The following is a 21,050-nucleotide window of genomic DNA, read 5'->3' on the forward strand; positions in this document are numbered from 1 at the left end:
AAAAAAAAAAAAAAAAAAAAAAAAAAAAACAGAATAGCCTATCAGAGAAATGTGTTCCTCTTCTTGACTGTGTTTTGGGCCTTTTCTAGATCCTGAAGGACACGGCCCTGCAGAAAGTGAAGCGCGGCCAGAGCTGCCTGGAGCCCTGCCTGCGCCAGCTCGTCTCCTGCCTCGAGTCCTTTGTGGTGGGAAGCATGAAGCTGTTGTACCAACTTATGCTTTGGTGTTTTGTTTCATTTCTTTCTCCCTAAAATCATGGGCTTTCTGTTTTTTTCATTCTGGGTGCTTATTTTGTAATTCAACTTTAAGACAGGTTGTGGTTTTAGCTTATGGAATTTTAAATTTCAGAACCAGGAAGACAGCGCTTCCAGCAATCCGTTTGCACTCCCCAACTCCGTCACACCCCCGTTACCGACTTTTGCTCGTGTGACCACAGCCTACGGGTCATACCAGGATGCCAACATTCCCTTTCCTAGGACTTCTGGGGCCAGGTTCTGTGGAGCAGGTGGGTCTCTTTGGTTCTGTGATTCTAGATTTTGAGAGGGAGCAGCTAAGAATGTCATAGATTCTGTATAAACATCTTCAGCAACAAATGTTTGCTTTTATTCCCAGAGAACTCCAACGAGACTTTCATAGTAGCGTGGCAGGGTCTGAGGCCCAGTCGGTGTCTCTGGACTTATCCTAAGAGTGTGCACCAGAATGGTGGTCTTAACTTTCTTCATTCTGATGAGCTTGGGTTTGAGTCTTTACTCACAGCCCTGATTCTTAGCAGGGGACAGTCCCCTGGTAGGGAGGCTTAGAGTCCCGCTGATGACTCTGCCCCGTTCACTTATATCCTCTCTCCTGGACTCTGGAGTGCTGACCTTTGTTCTTGGTAAGGGTCACCACAGTCATGAGTCTTGCAGCTTATGAAAATGTGTCTTACCCTCAGGTATACAGAGATAGAAGAAAGACTGGCCAGTCCTGCCTCAGGATTTCCCATATCCAGCTTGTTGACACTGATGGCTCATGTGATGTCTTCTTCTTTAGGTTACCTGGTGTATTTCACAAGGCCCATGACGATGCATCGGGCGGTGTCTCCCACAGAGCCTACTCCGAGGTGAGTGCGGGAGATGCAGAAGCCACTGTACGTTCCCATGGTCAGAAGTGGCCAGAGACCTGGGAAGGACCACGGAGTTTGTCTTTGGACAATGCGTTTTAGTTCTTCAGTAAACTCCCATTACAAGATTTATTTGAGAAAGATTGAAGTCAATCAAGTTGCAAGAAAGCTGAGATTTCTGCTGTACAGTTATTACCAAACCCTTAGAAGAAGTAGATTGATAAAAGCTATTGTCAAAACAAGGCAAATTGTTTTTAAATATGCCTTTCCCCTATTGCTAGCATATTATTTATTATTTGTTTTTAATTATTTTATTAATCAATTTAACATTAAATAAAACTGGAAAATACAAAAAGACCATCTGTAGTTTCACAACATTAATGTGCCACTTCTGATATTACCAAACAATGTGTAATTTTATAACATTACGTAAGTAGTACATTGGGAAAACACAAACGAAATTTTTTTTTTTTTTTTTTAAGATAGGATCTGGCTCTGTCATCCAGGCTGGAGTGCAGTGGCATGATCATAGCTCACTGCAGCCTTTACCTCCTGGCTCAAGTGATCCTCCCACCTCTGCCTCCCAAGTAGCTGGGACTACAGGTGTGCACCACCATGCCCAGCTAATTTTTATATATTTTTTTAGAGATAGCATTTTGCAGTGTTGCCAGGCGGGTCTCAGACTCCTGAGCTCAAGCAGTCCACCTGTCTCAGCCTTCCAAAGTGCTAGGATTATAGGCGTGAGCCACCATGCCTGGCCTGGAAGTTTTAAATTACAATGTGAAAGCCCTTCACCGGGCGCGGTGGCTCAAGCCTGTAATCCCAGCACTTTGGGAGGCCGAGACGGGCGGATCACGAGGTCAGGAGTTCGAGACCATCCTGGCTAACACGGTGAAACCCCGTCTCTACTAAAAAAATACAAAAGCTAGCCGGGCGAGGTGGCTGGTGCCTGTAGTCCCAGCTACTCGGGAGGCTGAGGCAGGAGAATGGCGTAAACCCGGGAGGCGGAGCTTGCAGTGAGCTGAGATCCGGCCACTGCACTCCAGCCTGGGCGACAGAGTGAGACCCCGTCTCAAAAAAAAAAAAAAAAAGAAAAAAAAAGAAAGCCCTTCTTTGCCTTTTCCCTGTTTTAGAGATAATCATGTTTAACAACAGAACATGTTTCTGTCTAGTCATTATTTTTCTGTGCTTTAAAAAAAGTTTTTCTTTATAGGCAATCTAGTGTAGCAGATAGGAATATGGACTTCAGAGCCAACGTGTCCAGATCCAGATTTTGGCCCTGTCATTTTATGACCTTGGGCAAGTTATCTCAACTTCAGCTTCAGTTCCTTCAACAGTAACATGGGATGATCGTAGCACCCACCACCTGTAGTTGCTGGGAAGATTAAGTCCCTCTAAAAACATTTAAAATACCACCTGGTATATCGGAAGTGCTCTGTATGTCCTGTTATGATTACTGGGTTTTAAAACTTTAGGATTATACAGTAGACTTCTGGTTCTGCAGTCTGGTGACCAAGATATAATAACTTGCAAAGCTCTCTGCTGCAAACCCCTGAAGGCGCTGGATACAGTATAATCAGCATAGTCATTGTATTAGTCCATTCTCACACTGCTATAAAGAACTGCCCCAGACTGGGTAATTTATAAAGAAAAGAGGTTTAATTGACTCACAGTTCCACATGGCTGGAGAGACCTCAGGAAACTTAAAATCGTGGCGGAAGGGGAAGAGGCACATCTTACATGGCAGCAGGCGAGAGAGAGTGTGCATGTGGAGAAACTGTCAGATCTTATAAAACCATCAGGTCTGGTGAGAACTCACTCACTATCATGAGAACAGCATGGGGGACACAGCCCCCATGATCCAATCACCTCCCACTCTGTCCCTCCCTCGACATATGGGGATTGTGGGGATTACAATTCAAGATGAGATTTGGGTGGGGACACAAAGCCTAACCATATCAGTTATGAATGAATAGCTGAGCTAACAAGAAAGAAAGAGAACTGAATGACAGAACCGTGTGAGCAGACACTGCTGTTTTGCCAAGAGGTGGCCAGTCTCTGCAGTAACCTGGGCAGTTGTGACCTGGGCCCCATGGGAACTGGCGTTCAGTACTAGGGAATACCTACATTACACCCAGTTCCTTATTGGAGTGGAAAATGTCCTGTATTCTCAAAGGAAAAGAAGGAATATCTGTATCTGGACTTTGGATTAGAGGGGAAAATTATTCCTATTAGAATGTTTTTCAACTGACAGTCCTTTACTGAGGTATAGTTTACAGTACACAAATCTGAAGTGTACGGCTCGGTGACCAACACTCACATTAAGGTATAGAACACTGTCCTCACCCCCAGAGGTTCCCAGTCCCTTTTCCCAGCCCTTCAGCACCCAGAGGACACCACTATCTTGACTTCTGTCCTCATAGTTTTGCCAGTTCTTGAACTTCATTGAAGTGGAATTGTGCAGCATGAACTGTTTTATGTCTGGCTTACTTTGCTCAACTTAATGTTACCGACATTGATCCACATTGCCGCATGTGTCAGTAGGTCCATTGGATGAATATAACACAGTTTGTTTATTTATTGTCCTGTTGATAGATATTTGCATCCTTTCCAGTTTTTGGCCATTATGAGCAAACCTGGATACATATGTTCATAAAAAGACTTGTATATTAATTTCTGCACCTGAGGAGCAGAATTCCTCAGTCATCGAATAGATGTATGTTTAACTTGAGAAATTGCCCAGAAGTTTGTACACAGTGGTTGTGCCATTTACCCTGTCATCAGCAATATTTGAGAGCACTGGTTGCTCTGTATCCACTCCAAAACTTGGTATTGCCAGTCTTTTCAACTTTAGCCATTGTGATGTGAGTGTCCTAGTATCTCACTGTCGTTTTAATTTGCATTTCCATGTTGATGATGAATGACGTCAAGCAGCTTCTGTGTGCATATTGACCATTTGGGTATCTTTTTTTGTGTTGTGCTTAAGTACTTTGCCCATTTTGGGGGAACTGCATTTCTTACTTATTTCTGGTTGTTACCTATTTTGGTTACAAATTCTTTGCTAGATGTATGTATGTATTTTTTCCTAATCTGTGGCTTGTCTTTCTCCCTCTTTAATGTTTTTCAGTGAACAGATTTTCCTAATTTTGATGATGTCCAATTTATCACTTTTTAATTTTATTCATTTTATTTTTTTATTCTTTTTTTTTTTTTTTTTTTTTGAAACAGAGTCTTGCTCTGTCACCCAGGCTGGAGTGCAGTGGCACGATCTCGGCTCACTGGAAGCCCCGCCTCCCAGGTTCATGCCATTCTCCTGCCTCAGCCTCCCGAGTAGCTGGGACTATAGGTGCCCGCCATGACACCGGCCTAATTTTTTGTATTTTTTAGTAGAGACGGGTTTTCACCGTGTTAGCCAGGATGATCTTGATGTCCTGACCTTGTGATCCACCTGGCTTGGCCTCCCAAAGTGCTGGGATTACAGGCGTGAGCCACCGTGCCCGGCCTATTTATTTTATTTTTTATTTTTTGATACGGAGTTTCGCTCTTGTTCCCCAGGCTGGAGTGCAATGGCACAATCTCAGCTCACCACAACCTCCACCTCCCAGGTTCAAGTGATTCTCCTGCCTCAGCCTCCCGAGTAGCTGGGATTACAGGCATGTGCCACCAGCCTGGCTCATNCATGCCATTCTCCTGCCTCAGCCTCCCGAGTAGCTGGGACTATAGGTGCCCGCCATGACACCGGCCTAATTTTTTGTATTTTTTAGTAGAGACGGGTTTTCACCGTGTTAGCCAGGATGATCTTGATGTCCTGACCTTGTGATCCACCTGGCTTGGCCTCCCAAAGTGCTGGGATTACAGGCGTGAGCCACCGTGCCCGGCCTATTTATTTTATTTTTTATTTTTTGATACGGAGTTTCGCTCTTGTTCCCCAGGCTGGAGTGCAATGGCACAATCTCAGCTCACCACAACCTCCACCTCCCAGGTTCAAGTGATTCTCCTGCCTCAGCCTCCCGAGTAGCTGGGATTACAGGCATGTGCCACCAGCCTGGCTCATTTTGTATTGAGACGGGGTTTCACCCTGTTGGCCAGGCTGGTCTCAAACTCCTAACCTCAGGTGATCTGCCCTCCTCAGCTTCCCAAAGTGCTGGGATTACAGGTGTGAGCTACCGCACCCGGCCTTGTGTTTTCTTTTAAAAGCTTTATAGAAAAATAAATAAATAAATGCTTTATAGATTTAAATTCCTTATTTAAGTTCTGTGATCCATTTCAAATTAATTTTTGCATGTAATGTGAGTTAAGGGGTCAAAGTTTGTTTTATTTTGTAGAAAAACAGTTGTTCTAACACCATTTATGAAAAGATTTCCTTTCTTCATTGAATTTGTATTGATGCCTTTGGTGAACATCAATAGATCATATATTTGTGGTCTTTCTGGACTCTCCTTTTTCCTTTGATCTGTTTATCCTTTATGCCAACACTACATTCATAATGTACTTTTTTATAGTTCAGTCTTCAAATCTGATACGTCAAGTTCTCCAATTATATTATTCTTGTTTAGTTCAGGTTGGCTACTCTAGGTCTTTTAATAAAATTATGAAATCAGCTTAATTGTTCCTGCTACAAAGCCTGCTTGTATTTTGATTGGAATTGTGTTGACTCTGTAGAACAATTTAGAGAAAATTGATGTCTTAAGAATACGGACTCTTCCAGTCCACTAGCGTGGTGTATTTCTCCATCATTGTATGTCTCCTTTAATTTCTCTCAGCAACATTTTGTATTTTCATGCACATTTTCAAAAATTAAATTTATTCCTAGGTATTTGATGTGTTTTAATGCTACTATAAATGAGCTTTAAAAATACTTATTTTCCAAATGTTTGTTTCTAACTGATAGAAATATAGTAGATGTTTGTAGGTTGACCTTGTATTCAAATTCACTTATTCTAGTAGTTTGTAGATTCCTTTGAATTTTTTATGTCTGTAATCATAGAAGCATTCTATGCTTCTGCAGATAAAGCATTTTTCAGTGTTAAAAGTTTTATTGACTTTTTCTGGAGGTTCCATCTTCTCATTTTATCTTCTACTCTTGGTATCAAGTGCTAAAAATAGCACCATTGGAAATATGACAGGACTGCAGCCAGTGTGGATAATTATCATTTTCAACTACAGATCTCTCTCAGCCTTGTCCGCTTATCACACTGGCTTGATCGCGCCCATGAAGATCCGCACAGAGGCCCCTGGGAACCTTCGTTTATACAGTGGGAGCCCCACTCGCAGCGAGAAAGAGCAGGTCTCCATCAGCTCCTTCTATTACAAGGAGCGGGTAAGTGCGGCTTTTGATTCTTACCCCTTCTCCTGGATTCTTGTTCCTCATCTCCTGCCTGGTGCAGCAGCTAGATTAGTAATCGCCCTGTAACTATTCACTTTCATAATCAGTTTGTTCAAGAAAGCCATTGCTTTGTTCCTTTCGGTTGGTTTTACCTGCTCTAAATTGTGTGTGTATGGGTTGGGGGATCGTTCTTATGGTCCATAATCTTTACTCCGCATTTAGGCCTGTCCTCGTAATCTCCATTCACTGAGCTGATTCCCATTATTTCAGGGTAGAATACCTTAGCTTCAAGTCTTCCATGGTATTCTGATGTTTGTCAGCAAATTAAGGGATGGATGCCTCTGAAGTCTTGGGATCTTAATATATTTGGAACTTCATAGTTGTGAGAAGTCTTAAAGTTAATGTCTAAAAGGTTTTTTTTTTTTCACTAAGTCTACATGGAAATACACATCTGAGTGGACCAGATGACACAAAAATCACCTGAGCTTGTCCTTATGTGCCTAGTTTCTTAAAGAACTCATTGTCCATGAGTAGTTATCATTAAGCTGTCAGAAACGTTTGGTGCCAACAATGGAGAAAATGTTGGCAGAGCATAGGAATGATCCTAAGAGAGCTTTGTGTGTTGACAGATCGCGGGTCTGGGTTAAACAGACTTTTAGCTGACATGATGTTTTAAACAGAGTTACCACTGAGCACTGCACAAACTCGGGCCTTAGGAATTCTTTGTTGTTATCTCTCGCTCAATGGGAAATAATGGATTGTAATTAATATTTGTTTTTAAAAAATTGAATTATTTTAGACAAAACACCCATTTCTAGGAAGTATTAGAAGTGCCTTCAGTTCGATTGCAGTAGAATGTCCAACCTTCTTGGTTTACACTGACAGTTGACCATCTCTGACTTTATTTTAGGGTTGTATGTGACTAAAATGAGCGGCAGCAAGTGATGTTTGAGACCAGTCCAGCCTTGAACAAAACCATTTAGTTGAATAGGGAAAATGATTTTTTTTTTCTTCTGGACACTTTCCTATAGTCCCCTTCCTCACATCTCTGATGGAATTCTGCCCATATGCCTAGTACAGACCTCCTTGGAACACCCACTCATCTGTATCATCTCCAAGTCGTTTCCATTCAAAATTGTTAGTTATTTTTTCCCACGTTTGCAGGTAATTGGAGAGATGATTTGATAAACAGGTTGGAACTAAGACATTTTGTTGAGATGAAAGCCAGGCTTATGGTTGGGTACATGTGGGAGTTCTCTTTAGTGTCAGGGGCAGGTCAAGGAGGTCTTTCAGTCCAAGAGGCAGTTCTGAATTCCTCTTTGATTCGTATCGTGTGCCACCCATGCTTGGGTTCAGATTGGGCAGAATAGACTGACTAGTAATTTTGACTTTGTGGGGGTGTGTAAAGCCCACAAAAATCAAAATATCTCCATTTCCAAGATGGGGCCTCTTTTAAGCCTGTGTTCATGTTTTTGATGATATGGCCTTTTTTACTACAAACACCATAATTATAAAGAGGAACCAAGAGCACGTGGATAATTCTCTCATCAGATAGCATATGCAGGGTAGTGGAGGAAGAGTTGTGAAATTTCAGTTCAGGGTGGTTCCCAGTATTCTGTTCATCACAGAAAGTGGGCTGTTCGAGCCTCCTAATAGACATAGTAAGTGGCCTTTTATGTTTTATTTCAAATAGTGACCAAATAAAATGGGGTGATGCTTTGATTATAATTTCTTTTTTTTTTTTTTTTTTTTGAGATTGAGTCTTGCTCTGTCATCCAGGTTGGAGTGCAGTGGCCGGATCTTAGCTCACTGCAAGCTCCACCTCCCGAGTTTACGCCATTCTCCTGCCTCAGCCTCCCGAGTAGCTGGGACTACAGGCGCCCGCCACCTTGCCTGGCTAGTTTTTTGTGTTTTTTAGTGGAGACGGGGTTTCACCGTCTTAGCCAAGATGGTCTCGATCTCCTGACCTCGTGATCCACCCGTCTCGGCCTCCCAAAGTGCTGGGATTACAGGCTTGAGCCACCGCGCCCAGCTGATTATAATTTCATATGAAACTCTTGTCTTGATATATGCCAAATACAGAAAAGTTCACAAATCAAAGGCGTGTACAGTTCAGTGAATTAATAGTCTCACAGGTCAAGAAATAGAACATTTTAAGAACCTCAGAAACCTTGGATTATTAGCTTAAGTCATATGAAATTGCTGATATTTGACCATTTTTGACCTAAACAAAGATTCTTATGGTTCAACTTAATAGGTTAACAAGATAAAAATAAGTCAGTCATTTTGTGATGAATTTGACATAAATTTCTCTCTCCTTGAAGTTTGTTCACATCCATCCCATTTACGTAGGGGCCAAGGAGGGAATTACATAAGTGTAATATGGCCATGATATCTTATGTGGGCTACCTTACCTCCCTTACAAAGGTCGATACCCTGAGGAGCGTTTTCTAATCCTCAGCTGTGTTTTTGGGTTTTGGAATTTTTTAAAAATTTTTTTAAGAGATGGGACCTCACTCTGTTCCCGTTGCCCAGGCTAGAGTGCAGTGGTGTGAACATGGCTCACTGCAACCTCAGACTCCGGTACTTGAGTGATCCTCCCACCTCAGCCTCCTGAGTAGCTAGAACTACAGGAGTACACCTCATCACCCAGTTAATTAAAACAAATATTTTGTGGAGCTGGGTCCTGCTATGTTGCCCAGCCTGGATTTCTCTGTGTTTAGGTCTTCATTTTAGCCCAAATTTTCTCCCACATATTTTATTCCCTTTTAGATCTCTGCCCCTGAGAGCTTTAAATGAGTAAGAAAAACAGAACGGAATGTAACTGCCTTAAGGCATAGCAGTGAGGGAAGTATAGTGGTTTTTTGGTTTTGGGTTTTTTTTGATCTGTGTTTTGTAGAGATGAGGTCTTGCTATGTTGCCCAGGCTGGTCTCAAACTCCTGGGTTCTAACAGTCTTCCTACCTCAGCCTCCCAAAGGGCTGGGATTATAGGCATGAGCCATCTCACCCAGCCAGTACAGTGTTTTTTTTGTTTTTTTTTTTTGAGACAGAGTTTCGTTCTTGTTGCCCAGGCTGGGGTACAAAAGCGTAGTCTCGGCTCACTGCAACCTCTACCTCCTGGGCTCAAGCGATTCTCCTGCGTCAGTCTCCCGAGTAGCTGGAATGACAGGTGCCCACCACCACGCCTGGCTAATTTTTTGTATTTTTAGTAGAGACATGGTTTCACCATGTTGGCCAGGCTGGTCTCGAACTCATGACCTCAGGTGATCCACCTGCCTTGGCCTCCCAAAGTGTTGGGATTACAGGTGTGAGCCACCGCGCCCGGCCCAGTAGAGTGTAATAACAAAACATCTTTATAGAGCCATCTAGAGATTATTGTTTGTTTCTCCTGTGGTTTTGTGTGTTTTTAACCTGCCCTACTTAGGTTATATTGTTTTATTCACCCAAATATTCTCTAGATGGAATGCTAAGGTTTGCTCCTAAAAATTTTAAAACGTGTGATGCCTCAAAAGCCATCAAATTGCTAACATTAATTTGACAAGTGAACTCTTAATAGCTGATGAAGTGTTGTTCATTCCTAGGGTAAATCAGAAGGCCCAGAACTTAGGATAAGCTTTAGGTATTGCCTTGCATACGTTTAAACATTGTTGCAACCTCCCACTCTTGCTTTAGTTTATGTTGCTAAAATAGCTCTGATGTAAATAACTGGAGAGATCTTTAAGTTAATAGAATGATTTCTGATCTCCATAAACAGATACTCATCTTGTTAGCAAGGGTGCTTTCAAGAAGGTCCCTCCTCAGTGTTAGCCTCTTCCTTCCCCTCGTTTCTCCACGGTTCCCATTTCTCCGTGGTGTCACTCTGAAGACAGTCCTGCAGGCCCAATGTCAAGACACCCAATTCCCTCATCGCCCCCCAACCCCATACCAGAAAAAATTTGGTATTGAGCCTATTCAAGAATGCCTTCCTTTTAGGAATGAGTATGTGCTCTCAATATATGTTCTGCTTCTTACCTACTGCAGGGGAAAACAGGCTTCTGCCTATTTCTCCACGTGCACAATGATCTTAGTGTGTGTTAGTGTTCCTCAAACCTATTTGTAGTGCCTTTGTCAGAACTATGTTGATGTCAGCCTCCATATACCTTGAAATGTGACTAAAAGAACAATGAAATTAAAGCTGTGTTTGGAGTGTGATGGGGTGGGAGGGAGGTGAGGGAAGCCGAATACCGCTGTGCTTAGGATCAGATTTTTTAGTCGTTCCAATCCCAACTTTACAGTGTATTATGGTACATTTGAATCCATCGGATGTGTGGGAAGCTTTCATTTTATTCTATATTTTTCCCTTTTAATTTTCTTGGTGTTTTTCTTCCCTCCTCCTGGGTGTAACGTTTTCATGCACAGATGTCTCCTCGCTCTGCCCGGCGGCGTTGGTCCATACAAGCAATTAACGACTTCCCGGTACTGTGCGCTGTGCAAATGCTCTCCTTAACTAATCCTGTCTCTACCCAAGGCCCAAGAATAAAATGCCACCTGCCTGGCTTTGAGGAACCTGAAATGACAGGCTAGCTGTTTTCAGGACCAGCAACAGTCAATGGTTTGCTTGGGGGAGTTCAGGCACCAAGGACTGTCTCCTTGTCCAATCACAGAGTTTCAAATGGCTAATATTGTCAGGGATCCTGAATGGATTCTTTTTGCAAAGGAAACTAAATACTGGGTTTCTTGGAAAGAACCCTGATTGTAAGCCGTTAGCTCACCCAATTTCACTTGGAGCATTTGTGTAATTTTTTGGAGCTTTCAAAAGCCTACCTTTGGCATGGGGGGAGCAGAGGAAGATATAAGAGGCTTCCACTATTTTGTCTCTGCTTTTACAATCATGGTCTAGTTCACAGAGGGAGGTGCCCACCTGCTTCATTGGCATAACACAGAACCTAGTTTTTATCCTTTGGGAAGTTTCTGGAACAAATTTTTTCCTTACCATCAATATTTTGCGTAGACAGTAAAACCTCCGCTGTGGACATCCTCTCTTCCTTTTCTTTCTTTCTTACTCACTCCTATTGGCCATTTCCCCTCTTCTGTCTTCCTCTCCCATCCCTTCATGTTTCAGTAGTGCCAAGGTGACCTCACGCTGTGCAAGGCAGCCTTGAGGCTTTGTATAAATTTCATTTGGTATAAACAATACTGAGGAGAATCATCCTATAGCCTTGTCATAGAAAACCAGTTGGAATCAGAAGCCCCGATTAGCAAGTACCACTGCTGCCAACAGCTTGTAGGTGGAGCCACCAATGGGGCCACCTTCCAAAAGCCTGTCCCAGCCAACCCGACTGCTGAATTTCCACTGTCCAAAAGTCCCTGCTCCTGCTGCTATTTAAACAGGGATTCATTTAGATTCCCTGCCCGCTCTGCGGATTATGCATTGCTAATGGGGTTTCTGCGAAGCAGTTGGTGGCTTATTCTTGGGCTGTTTTTACATTCAACCCATTTATTGGCATCAATGTTGCCTCTGATTGTAGCAGTAACACTGGTGGTACAGTCGCAAGCTGGCTATTGGTTGTCATTCAGTGCTATTTGCACCAGTGCCTCCCTCCTGCCCCCCAACCTCCACCCCACTCCGTTCTTCCTTGTCCTCTTTGCCATAACTCCATGAACACCTTCTTGGTTTGTTCAGAGGGGCAGCCTGGTGCTCATCATGTAATAATTTGTCTGTCTTGCTTTGTCTCTCTTCCCTCAATTTCTTCTCCTGAAACCTGTGGGGACAGGACATTTTCTATTGATGGAGCATTGAAAGGATCAAATCCTTTGCCTCCCAGAGGTACTAACTTTACTGCATAGAGAAGTCCATATTTAAGCCCGTCAGAGTGGGACTGGAGCAATGCAGGAGGTTCAGGGGCTTTTAGACCATGGCACCCTTCCCGAGTGCGGAAAGATGAACCACACCTTAGCCTCATGTGTCAGTATGCTCTGGAACCAGAGAATCCTAAAAGAAATCCGTATGTTATTACCTGACAGTTGCACAGATGAGAGATTCCGGACATTGCCAGCAAGATATTGAGGTGAAAATTTCTTAGGAGAGACGTGGATGGAACATGAATGGTTCTTATTGCCAGAGCACTGGGGAAAAAACCCTGAAAAGGTGTCCATCTAGTCATTAGCTAACAGCAAGGGCCTAAGACCCCAACTAGTATCTGATCTCATTTGAGATTTGGCCTCTCCATTTAGACAGCCTTGTTAGACTCCCCAGAGTAATTGGCCAGTAGGCAGGATTACCAAGAGACCCCGAAGCCTAAAGGGGAGATATTTATGTTTAAAAACCACAAACCAGCACATTATGAAAAACTGACAGTGACAATATTTTGCAGCCCCTTAAAGATTTTTGACAATGTTTTGCAGTTATTTCTTGCTGGATTAAAAAAATTTACAGCACTGTCCTGTAATTGCTTTTACAGTTTGGTTCCAGGTAGCAACTCTGATTAGGGTGATCCTTTGTTGGGGAACCTCCTTTATGGCAGGCTTAAAGGCAGCTGAGTGAGGTTTCATAAAGCACCTCCTATCCATCCAGTACAGATCAAACAGAAATATCTAGAAGCCTGGTGTCTCAAGAAGTCCCATGAATTACAGACTGTGATTTTCATAATTCATTGAAGAATCATTGCAAAAAGTTGCAAAGACCACTGTCTGTATTTGCATCAAGTATGGACAGGTCACGTAGGTTTGTTTCTACTCATCTTTGTAACCCAAAGCTGCAAATGGGGGAAGAGTCCCTAAGACATCTCTTTGAACTCAGTTTTCTTCTCTCTCAATGTGCCTAATCCTGAATGTGCCTAAACCCCAAAGCCTAAACAGTGTGAGGTGCCCGGCCTGAAATACAGCATGTTGGTCTGAATCTGGCCTGCCCTGCTATGAAACCATGTAGCTGCAGGAGCTGCAGATCTTCACTAGACACTCAGACTGAGCAGAACAGAGGCACGATGCTGACAGAAAGTGACTGAAGAAGTGAGTCATCGTAGAAGGGTGGAGCTCGACAGGCATCGCTGGAACCCAGTGCTAATCTCCTTCCTGCGGAAATGGATCCGTTAAAAAATGGACCAAGCAATTTCCATATTAACGGGGGGCTTAGAATTTATATATTATTTTTAAATATAAAATTGTATACTGAAAATCAAGTTAACAAGAATGAGCTTAGCAGCCTGACGGGCCTGTATTCAAATCTCAGCACTGATGGCTGCGACCTAGAGTAAACCTCATGTCCTCATTTGTAAAATGCAGGTAGTATCCCTCGTCACAGAGCTGTCATAGTGAGGCTTATACTAGCACAGAGTGAGCAATCCAGGAGCAGGAGCTGATACTGTAAGTCCTCAGTCAAACATTTGTACACTTGGACTTGTGTCATTTGTCAGTTTCAAATGAGCTAGTCTGTTTTGCAAATGAGCTGCTTTGGGCATATGAATCTTAATATAATTAATAATATGCTTTCATTAGGTTTGTTTTAAAGGTCAGGAAATTGCGACTTTTTTTTTTTTTTGGGCAGGGTCTTGCTCTGTCGTCCAGGCTGGAGTGCAGTGGCGCGATCTCAGCTTATTGAAACTTCTGCCTCCCGGTTCAAGCAATTCTCCTGCCTCAGCTTCCCAAATAGCTGGGACCACAGGCCCATACCACCATGCCTTGCTAATTTTTGTATATTTTGTATGGACGGAGTTTCACCATGTGGGCCAGGGCCAGGCTGGTCTTGAACTCATGGCCTCAAGTGATCTGCCTGCCTTGGGCTCCCAAAGTGTGGGATTATAGGTGTGAGCCACTGCACTCAGCCCATGGTTATTATCCGTGTGTTCTGTAAGCTAGTAGACCTCATCCTTCATTGAGGCCTTCAATTCAGCTGTGTAGTTTAACTGAGCAATAGTGAATTGCTTAATTGTTGAAGCGCTTCTCCTTCTCTTTTTGGAATAAAGAGCCAGAGTGACTGCCTGGATCAGTGTTTGAGAAGCCTTCCCACCCTACCCGGAAGATCAACTTAGACAGATCATATTCCATTCTAGGTGGAATCTTTCTGGCATAGATTTTTTTTTTTTTAAATCCAGTACCCTGAGTCTCACTTGAGATGACCAATTACGTGGGGCCTGTGGGTGTGTTGTTTCCTGGGCTTTTTTAAGTCCTGGAAACCTGAATGAAAATCACAGTGAATGAGCTTGTGTACCTTGTCCCTTCCCTATTCTTCTAAAGCCCCTGTGCTGTTCACTGTCACTGCTGGGTAGACACAGGTTAAATGACCCTCCCTAAAACAGGCCCTGCCATAGTATTTAGTGCACATGTGACTACGTCTGTCTTAGGTCAGTAACACTGCCTGGCTCCAGCCCATTCTGACAGGTTATTTGCTCTTTAACATATCCTCCCCTTACTTACACCCATGTCAGGAAGATTGTGTCTAAAAGGGTAACACTTTTGTGAGTATGCACATAATGTTTTAGAAAACCAGGGCAAGTAGGAATGGAAGGGCTACCCCATAATAATTGATGAAGCTTCCCCTTGTATTGCAGAATAATGACTTGGGTATGGATAAATGGTAAATAGTCACTGAACTGGTTCTTAAGATCAAATGGGGCCGGGCACGATGGCTCACGCCTGTAATCCTAGCATTTTGGGCGGCCAAGGTGGGTGGATCACTTGAGGTCAGGAGTTCAAGACCAGCCTGACCAATATGGTGAAACCCTATTTCTACTAAAAATACAAAAATTAGTCGCCATGGTGGCGCATGTCTGGAATCCCAGCTACTTGGGAGGCTGAGGCAGGAGAATCACTTGAACCCAGGAAGCGGAGGTTGCAGTGAGCCAAGATCACGCCACGGCACTCCAGCCTCAGCAACAGAGCGAGACTCTGTCTCAAAAGAAAAAAAAAAAATAAAGATCAAACGGGTTAAAGTTCCAAATTGATAGTGTAACATGCATACATGCATTTACAAATGACGATAAACAATTGACAGATACTTCAGCTAAACTTCTTCATTTACCTGCCCTGAACTACACATGTCCTGAATTTAGTAGGTTCTAAGACACACGATAACCCTATAGGAAGTTACACTCATTGGACAACTTTGGGGATTAAATGGGATATCAGTGGTCAGAAACCCCTGACTTTAGACCAAGGCTAATTTATGGAAGAATGATTGTATAAAAATCACTTACAGAAAATGAGTTTATTTGTGAGTAATCTAAATAATGATCCAATTTAAATTCCCGAGAGCTTATATATATTCATAATAATTACATGTTTCTAGAGTACACTTTTCCATTTAATTTGCATCCCTACCTCTTCATTGTATGCTCATTAACCTTGTGAGACTGGAACAACAGAGGTCATGATTGGCCATAAGTTGTCAGTGAGTGAACAAAGAGTGACGTGCCTTAGGCTAAATTCACAACAAATGAAAACTTGCGCAGGGTCCTACTGAGCCAGTACACATAGTAATAAGACCTGGAAATCTTGGTTTTTCTCATTCCAAATTGGAGGCCCTTTTTACCAGCTCCTTTTGCCTTTTTTTGCTAATAAATATGTCACTCCTTCCTTAGCTGAATCACTTTGGTGACCCCCTTTTTAACTTCTGGTAATAAAATAGAATCCTGCTCCTTGGCTTGTCATTTTAAAGATTCCAGATGGGGCTGTGCTCTGATAATTTGAGTTTTCCAGGACATCTCTCATTGCATACATACAGACTCCTCACATATGTAGCCACTCATAGGTAAGCCTGGGGAAATGGGAAACTTGCCCACGATATTCCAAGTCCATTACCTAAGCCCCTCAAATCAGGTATTTTTGACATTGAGAAAGATCACTTTTAGACATTTAATTCAAGTCTTCCAGAAAAACGGGATAATTCTCCTCAAGCTGCAAAATTTCTCTGTCTTCCTACTACAGATTGAGGTTTGCAGAGCCCACACACTGCTATGTCTGAAATAAATTTTCAACAAACATTGTTCAAACTGCCTAAGGAAAGAAACTTTGATTAGTTTCAGGCAGGAATTTTGAACCTAGGACTGAATTCAATCTAAAATTGTTCTCCCACATTTTGTGGCCTTTACTAACTTATTTACTTGCTGTTTTCAAATTCATTAATTAATGTATTAATCCTGGCTTCCTGATACATGTTTCTGAGCACCTGCAGAATGTATCTAGCCCAGCAGTAGGTGCTTTTTTCCTGTTGGGATTATTGGATCAAGAGCTCATCCTTTTATTTCCTACAGATGCTGATTCCTATAATTGTAGGCATGATGTAATTTTAAAAAAGTGCAAATTACCAATGACCCCAACATGATGAGCTCTGCAATTGTTGGTTTCCACTTGTCAAAGTCCCCATTAGTTACATCCTTTCATCTACCCCTAGAAATCAAGGCGATGGAAAAGTAAGCGTGAGGGATCAGACTCTGGCAATCGACAGATCAAGGCTGCTGGGAAAGTCATCATCCAGGATGTTGCGTGCCTCCTGCCTGTTCACAAATCGCTGGGAGAACTGTACATGTAAGTACAAAATTTCAAGTCAGCTGTACTCGTCACTTAGCTAGGATTAGCAAACCTTTTTTTTTTTTTTTGAGTGTGGGAATCCTTTCTTCAAAAGCAATTTCAGGAGAAGCCCAGTGTGTTAGCTTTCTGTTGCTGTGTACAAATTCTCACAAACTTAGCTTCCAACAACATTCATTCCTCATCTTCCAGTTTTTGTGAGTCATGAGTCTGGGCACAGCTTTTCTGTGTCCTTGCTCAGGGTCTCAGCAGGCTGAAATGGCGTTGGCCAGGCAGTGGTCTCATCTGATGCACAGACTCCTTTTCCAAGCTTGTTCAGGTTGTCAGCAGAATTCAGGCCCTTGCAGCTGTAGAACTCGTATGTAAATTTCGTCTTGAGACCAGCAGGAATGGCTCATATATGCTTCACCTTCCCTCTGAGGCCTCACCTGACGAGGTCAGCCCCACCCAGGATAGTTTCTCTGTAGGTGACTTCAAAGTCAACTGCTTAATAACATAATCACAGAAGTGATATCCCATCCATATTCACTGGTGTCACCCATGTTCAAAGGGGTGGAGTATTGTACAAGGCATACTGCTTTACAAAGCAGAAGAGCTATTATACAAAGCAGAGCTACTTTTGTTTGGACGGAAGTGAGAGGTGAGTAATTGGCATGCAGAGGCCACCTGCAGTTCCCCTGCCTCTTCCTAAACTCGAACTCATAACAGAAAGTGTTTCGTTTGTAGTCTGTGCATAGCACACTACTCTTTCTGTTAGGAACCATAGTCAGTGTCGCATGTATTTCAATTCATTTTTATTCAACCCTCAAGGCTTGGGAACTCCATAGAAAAGCTGGTTGGTAAATTGGTATTTGAGTATGGCCTCCTCTCCTGACTTTAAAGAGGTGAGCAATTTCACCTTCCCCAGGCTAGAACCCACAGAGCCTAGCTAGAGCCATTAACATCAGCTCTAGTTAAGCTTTTCCTCTGAGTCAGGTAGGAAGGAGGCCCAAGGCAAACACAGAGTAAAACATTTTGAGTAGCAACCAAAGAGGCAGTTTCTCATCTGTTTGTTGATGTGGGAAGTTACACGAGAACGAAATTTTTAATTCTTTAAAAATCATTTCAGATTGAATGTGAATGATATTCAGGAAACGTGTCAGAAGAATGCCGCTTCTGCCTTGCTTGTTGGAAGAAAGGATCTTGTCCAGGTATTGTCCATCCCTTTTGGTGGAGATTTGGATTTTTCTTCAGGAGCAAATTGTTTTTACTTTGTCGTGGCATTTAATGACATTTTCAAAGTGTGTGTCTTGACTTGGAATTCCTTTTCCATTTTCTTTGCCAGTCTGCAGGGTTAGAGTGGCTTTCCAAATCTGGAAATTTTTCTTCCTGGTGCTTAGTTGGGAAGATCCTAAAGCATTGATTAATTTTTTTTATTATACATCTCTTTTCTGTTCCAGTATCACGGTGATTGCTGTGTAGCTAAACTTGAGTGTCCATTTCTTTGCCATTTGCACCCTCAATTCTTTTTTTTTCTTTCTAAAGTGCTTCATTTTATGAAATATTTACCAAAGTGTTCCTTTAGATAGAGATGTTCAGTTTTAAAATATGATTTAACATGACAAATATTTCAATTTTCTTCATCTTTGCAGCAACGTATCAGTGTATTATAACAAACTATTTCTGTATTTTTTTAAACGGCTTAACTGAGGTATAGCCCATCTACCATGCAATTTACCCATTTAAAATACACCATTCAGTGGTTTGTTTTTGTTTTTTTGTGATGGAGTCTCACTCTGTCGCCCAGGCTAAAGTGCAGTGGCATGATCTCTGCTCACTGCAACCTCTGCCTCCTGGTTTCAAACGATTCTCCTGCCTCAGCCTCCTGAGTAGCTGGGATTATAGATGCATGCCACCAAGACCGGCTAATTTTTGTATTTTTTAGTAGGGATGGGGTTTCACCATGTTGGCCAGACTAGTCTTGAACTCCTGGCCTCAAGCAATCCTTCTGCCTTGGCCTCCCAAAGTGTTGGGATTACAGGCATGAGCCACCACACCCAGCCTTTTTGTTCGTGTTGAAGATATTTTTACTATTTTGCAAAGAGTTACAGAAGTAAATGCAAGAGTCACTGTTTCTGTTGAAGACATTCAGGAAATGTGTATTATCAGTGAGGAAATAACATGCCTAAATTTTCAGCCAGGGTAGCAAACATCTTATCTTATCCCAGAAAGTCATCAACTTCCTTTAGTACTGATTCAGTAGGTCATTGATTATAGAGATGAATGTGAACTTCAGGTTTCTCCTTTTCGACAATACCTTCTATATATTTTTCAAGTATGTTAGTACCACATGATTTAATTGATTTTGCATGCCTAATGCTTCTCTACCTGTTTCTCATTGTCTTTGTTTGCCTATTCTTTCTCCTTAAGATTGCAAACTCCTTGATTCGAAGTCTGTATCTTCTTTCTTTTGAGCATCTCAGAGTCTAGTATAATGTTTTCCAGTTAATGGGCATACAGTGATGTGCTGCTACTAAGAAAGGTTTTCCAGAAAATAGTATTTTTTTTTTTTTTTTTTTTTTGAAACGGAGTCTCACTCTGTCGCCCAGGCTAGAGTGCAGTGGCGCGATCTTGGCTCACTGCAACCTCTGCCTCCCGGGTTCAAGCGATTCTTCTGCCTCAGCCTCCCAAGTAACTGGGACTACAGGCGTGTGCCGCCATGCCCAGCTAATTTTTGTATTTTTAGTAGAGATGGGATTTCATCATATTGGCCAGGCTTGTCTCGAACTCCTGACCTCGTGATTTGCCCTCCTTGGCCTCCCAAAGTGCTGGGATTACAGGCGTGAGCCACGGGGTCCGCCGTATTTGATTTTTAAAGGTATTGCGGAAGTGGGGACTTTGCTTATGACATGATGGGTTTAGCCTGTGCCTTGGACTTAAATAGACACTTAGTGGCTATCGCTTTCTGCTCGATGGCTCCAGGCCCCATGGGATTTCAAGTCGGGAGGTATTCCTCAGATTTGACGTCAACAAAAAGAAAGCCAAATCCATTTTGCCTTGGCCTATTTTTTTTATTCTTACATTTTAGCTTCAGAGAGGATACTGAAACTTTTATAATGAAGGCAACAAAGTCTTTCATTATTCAGATAAAGAAGGACAGATCTTAAATGTGTTATAGACTGCCTTTTTTTTTCCTCCCTGCCAACCCAACTTACTGATGAAGCAGCATTTTAAGAAGTCAAGTGAGGTTAGGCACGGTGACTCACACCTGTAATCCCAGCACTTTTTGGGGCCAAGGTAGGCGTATCACTTGAGTCCAGGAGTTCCAGACCAGCCTGGCCAACATGGCAAAACCCCATCTCTACTAAAAATACAAAAATTAGCCAGGTGTGGTGGCACATGCCTGTGATCCTAGATACTCGGGAGGCTGAGGCAGGAGGGTGGCTTGAACCCACGAGGCAGAGGTTGCAGTGAGCTGTGATCGTGCCACGGCACTCCAGCCTAGACGACAAAGCGAGACTCTGTCTCATAAAAGTAAAATAAAAAGTCATGTGAGTTAGTGGTTAAGTAGATGACCCATTGAAATTATTACACTGTGTCATTTCTCTGAAGTTTGCTTAATGAAAAGTTTTTAAGCCTAGTGTTTCTCAAATTTAGAGTGCACTCAACTCCCGGAAGGAGTGGGTGAAAATGTAAACGCTGATTCAGTAGGACTAACTGGGGCCTAAACTTCTGCATCTCAATAAGGTTCCAGCTTTTGCTGCCCCCAGAGCAGCAAGGCATCGGGTTTTCAATGGAAGACAGGTGGGGTTGCTTCACAGTTTCGGTTCTTGTCCTTTCCAGTTTGAGTTTGTATTTCTCTTTGATCTGTCCAGGTTTGGTCGCTGGCTACGGTAGCTACAGATCTTTGCCTTGGTCCGAAATCTGACCCAGATTTGGAAACACCCTGGGCTCGACATCCATTTGGGCGGCAGCTGCTGGAGTCCCTGTAGGTTTTGAGAGCTAAAAGTGAGAAAAATGAGTGATGTCCGTTTTTGGTCTGTAAACACTTGAAATGTCATCACCTAAGAGAGAGGTGCAGAGGCCCGAGGAATGAAAGGAAGGAGTAGGATCTTTCCTTTCAGTGCTGACATAATTTCTGTACA

The 21,050-nt window shown here is 42.6% G+C and overlaps 1 protein-coding gene across 1 annotated transcript in view; it reads left to right on the plus strand.

Annotated features, from left to right (window-relative positions):
• The window catches only part of WDR59 (WD repeat domain 59), a 131,588-nt gene that overhangs the window by 95,228 nt on the left and 15,310 nt on the right, over window positions 1–21,050 (plus strand). Inside the window, exons 15-21 of the mRNA XM_017868616.1 lie at window positions 90–185; window positions 349–505; window positions 1,030–1,099; window positions 6,266–6,419; window positions 16,793–16,926; window positions 18,035–18,116; window positions 20,781–20,893. Coding sequence (XP_017724105.1) covers window positions 90–185; window positions 349–505; window positions 1,030–1,099; window positions 6,266–6,419; window positions 16,793–16,926; window positions 18,035–18,116; window positions 20,781–20,893 — 806 coding nt within the window. The remainder of the gene's footprint in view (window positions 1–89; window positions 186–348; window positions 506–1,029; window positions 1,100–6,265; window positions 6,420–16,792; window positions 16,927–18,034; window positions 18,117–20,780; window positions 20,894–21,050) is intronic.

The sequence above is a fragment of the Rhinopithecus bieti genome, unplaced genomic scaffold (assembly GCF_001698545.2).
Source record: "Rhinopithecus bieti isolate Rb0 unplaced genomic scaffold, ASM169854v2 scaffold_2574, whole genome shotgun sequence".
Classification (NCBI taxonomy): Eukaryota; Metazoa; Chordata; class Mammalia; order Primates; family Cercopithecidae; genus Rhinopithecus; species Rhinopithecus bieti.